A 3,760-nucleotide genomic window follows, 5' to 3' on the forward strand; every position below is an offset into this window, starting at 1 on the left:
AACCTGCATTATCTCAAATATTACTGCATGTAAATGTACTGATTACACTGATGTATGTTGTATGGAAAGGAGCTGCGTTCTGATTCTTCAAATTTTCTCATTTTGTGTTCCACAGAAAAACAAGAGCATATGGGTTTGGAACAACATGAGGGTGAGTAAATATATGCAGACTTTTCACTCAGGGTGAACTACTCCTTTAAGGTTCCTAAATGGAATAGTTCACCAAAAATGTTTAATTCCCTCATCATTCACTCATCCTCATGCCGTCCCAGATGAACATAACTTTCTTTCTTCTGCTGACCACAAATAATTATTTTTAGAAGAACATCTGAGCTTTGTAGGTTCATGCAATGCAAGTGAATGGTGACCAAAACTTTGAAGCTCAGTGCATGCGTCAAGCAATAGGAAGTGTAATTAAGGTAAAAGATACTTATATTTTGGTCTGTTCTCACCCAAAACCAATTAGATCACTTCAGAAGACATTAATTAAACCAGTGGAGTTGTATGGATTACTTTTATGCTGTCTTTATGTGCTTTTTGGAGCTTCAAATTTTTTTTGCACCATTCACTTGCATTGCATGAACCTACAGAGCTGAGATATTCTTCTAAAAATTTTAATTTGTGTTCTACAGAAGAAAGAAAGTCACACATCTGGGATGGCATGAGGGTGAGTAAATAATGAGAGAATTTGTATTTTAGAGAGAACTATTCCTTTAAAAGGACAATAACAATTGGGGAGGCTCTAAGACCCAGAGGACAGCATCCTCCTTAAAACTAGAAGCTCATGGTTATCAAAGCTGCAACTTTTACATCAGAGCCCTATAAAAAGCAAGGACCCTGCACCCGCCTATCAGTGAAACCGATGAAAAATGGCCGTTGCTATAGCGGGCAAAGTATCTACCTTTTAGAGATGACTCGTTTGTGAAAGTGAAGCCAGAGGAACACTGAGGAGGGTTGGAAGATATATGTTTTTGCACAACTTCTGGGATGCTTTATTGTCCTTTTTTTGCGCCCATTACGTCTGTCTTGCTTTGCAACTGTTACGTCTGAAGCTGACTGATTTTTTGAGATTGAAGTTTTAGAATCAGAATGAAACAGAAAGATATCTTCGCACGTCGCAAAGCGAAAACATTACAGAGCATTTGTTTGGAACTGATTTTGGAACTGACAGAAATCATGAAGTGAAGAAAATATTTTCTAAAAAGGGCTCACTATGCAGAAATTTACGACGCGGACGTAAGGAAAATTAAAGACATAAGTTGCGTATGTGTCCATGTCTTCTGGAATGGAGCACAGCGGTCACTTCAAACCAACACCTGTAAATTTCGACCAGGTATTGAACAGCTCGACCGGCCCCAATGTGACTTTAACGCCAAAAACTGACGAAAAAGAAGAAAGTTTTGCTTTCCAAGTCACCGTAGCATCCGTTCTCGGTCTCCTTACTCTTGCCACAATACTAAGCAATGCATTTGTCATCGCGACCATCTCCCAGTCCAGGAAGCTCCAGACGCCGGCGAACTTCTTGATCGCATCCCTGGCCGTCACGGACCTTTTGGTGTCGGTGCTCGTGATGCCCATTTGCGCGCTTTACACGGTCACCCACGAGTGGACGCTCGGACAGGTTATTTGCGACATCTGGCTGTCCTCAGATATAACCTGTTGCACCGCGTCCATTCTCCACCTGTGCGTAATCGCCTTGGATCGATACTGGGCTATCACGGACGCGGTCGAGTACGCCAAGAAACGGACACAAGCGCGAGCGGCGGGGATGGTGGCGACCGCTTGGATCATTGCCATCTCCATCTCTCTGCCTCCTTTCTTCTGGCGCCAGGTGAAGGCGGGGGAGCTGACCACCTGCACGGTAAACACGGACCACATCTTTTACACCATCTACTCCACGTTCGGGGCTTTCTACATCCCCACGTTGCTGCTCATCGCCTTGTACGGAAGGATTTACGTGGAGGCGAGAAAGCGCATCTTGAAACAGTCGCCCAAAAAAGCGGGGAAAAGACTCACTTCAGCGCATCTCATCACTAATTCACCCGCATCTGTTGCTTCGACGTCTCCTTTGCACTGTGGACGCCAAGAGCTTTGCAGTGACACCGGCTCTCTGAACAGTGACAATCAAATTCGAGTAACAGTGTCCGATTCACTTCTGGAGAAAAAGCGAATATCGGCTGCGCGCGAGAGGAAAGCCACCAAAACACTGGGCATTATTTTAGGAGCTTACATTGTGTGTTGGTTGCCGTTTTTCATTTACACACTGCTGGTGTCCCTCTGCCCATCCTGTGTGTTTTCTCCAGAACTGTTTGACGTTTTTACATGGCTTGGCTACCTCAACTCACTCATCAACCCAATAATATACACCATGTCGAATGATGACTTTAAAAAAGCTTTCCACAAACTCATAAGCTTTAGATGTTGCAGACGTTGAGATTAGGGCTATAGTGAAATAAGATCTGCTTTTGGTGCCTCAGTAGAGGATATAGGCTATTCCTTCAACACTGAACAGAATATTTGGATTTCATACTACTAATAGTGCTTTGACAGCTTGTGGTGGCTAATAATGGAAAACTGTATTAAAAAAAGTCTGCATATATCAATCAAATGTGCAATTAAAATGCTCATACATGCTCACTGCTTAGCTACAGCTATCCACTGATCCAAAACGTAATAAATAAATTGGGTAATCCAATTGCTTGTGCTTAAATCCAGTACATCTTCCTTTGTGTCTAATGATTGAACAATGCAGTTTGTCACTTACAACAGTGCATGCTTCGTTTCCTTAAATCAGGCCTATTAACTAGAAATTCTTGAATCTATTTTTGGTAGCTATAATAAAGCTACAGTATGACATTGCTCTCCTTGTCTGTGGTGCTGAAAATGTAGGTGGTTTGGTGAGGAGCCTTTTTCACACCTTAAATTCAGAGAGATAAGCAGTGGAAATTTAGACTGAGGTTAAATATGTACACAGTAATGAACACAGGTTAGTACGCTGTCTAAACAGCAGAAGCAAACAAGGAGCTCAATAGAGACCACTAACACACAATTAAAATGACCAAACAAGAGGGCTCTCCAGATTAGGACGTGTGGGTTGAAGAACTGACAAAAGAACTGAGATTGAGGTGCAACCTAATTGTGTAAAAGGTTAAATACTGTAGGTTCCCCTTCTGCTCTATACACTCATAAGTCATATTATCTGTCACTTGGCAGCAGGAGAGATCAGAGAGTAACTGTGAATGACACATCTACCGCAGGAGGTGAGTAATACGTCAAAGATGCACCAAAAAGAGCCGAGGGCGCGATATCAACCAAATCAAGCCCATATGGAGGTGACATCTACAGACTCAAAGCCACAGTGTTGCAAAAAGGCGTGTTTTGTATTTTCCAAAATTATGCTTTTACACAGTAAGTCAGTGTCTTTCCATGAGAAATCATAGTGGATATTGATTTAGTTATCAGGCTGAAAATCTACGCCCTTGAAGCTGTCCTTCTCTCAGAGAGAGTGAAAAAGTGGTGCTGGAAAAGGTCAACATGATGAGATCAAAGGTTTTTTTCAAATGCAGTGGTCTTTTTTAGGGAAAGTTTATGCTGATTAATATGTCTTTTATCAAGAGTAGTATTAGTATAAAATGGCGGCTTGGAGGAGTGGTTAATTATTTGTTGGTTGAATTTATTTTAATCTCTTGTCTTTGCCACTTATATTTTCTTCTGATCCCGTTTAAAGTACAGTGGATTTATCTTTAATTCCACACTATGC

The 3,760-nt window shown here is 41.7% G+C and overlaps 1 protein-coding gene across 1 annotated transcript; it reads left to right on the top strand.

The window, feature by feature from the left end:
* The first annotated feature begins 842 nt into the window (after window positions 1–842).
* LOC127411046 (5-hydroxytryptamine receptor 1B-like) lies at window positions 843–2,951 on the top strand. The gene has a single exon (XM_051646380.1). It carries the CDS (start codon window positions 1,274–1,276, stop codon window positions 2,432–2,434), a length of 1,161 nt encoding a protein of 386 aa, XP_051502340.1. The 5' UTR covers window positions 843–1,273; the 3' UTR covers window positions 2,435–2,951.
* Window positions 2,952–3,760: the final 809 nt, after the last annotated feature.

Source organism: Myxocyprinus asiaticus, chromosome 20, assembly GCF_019703515.2.
Source record: "Myxocyprinus asiaticus isolate MX2 ecotype Aquarium Trade chromosome 20, UBuf_Myxa_2, whole genome shotgun sequence".
NCBI classification, from domain to species: domain Eukaryota; kingdom Metazoa; phylum Chordata; class Actinopteri; order Cypriniformes; family Catostomidae; genus Myxocyprinus; species Myxocyprinus asiaticus.

What these genes read in the sequence shown, in the direction of transcription:
- LOC127411046 (XM_051646380.1), top strand. Translation starts at nt 1,274, where the DNA reads ATGTCTTCTGGAATGGAGCACAGCGGTCACTTCAAACCAACACCTGTA.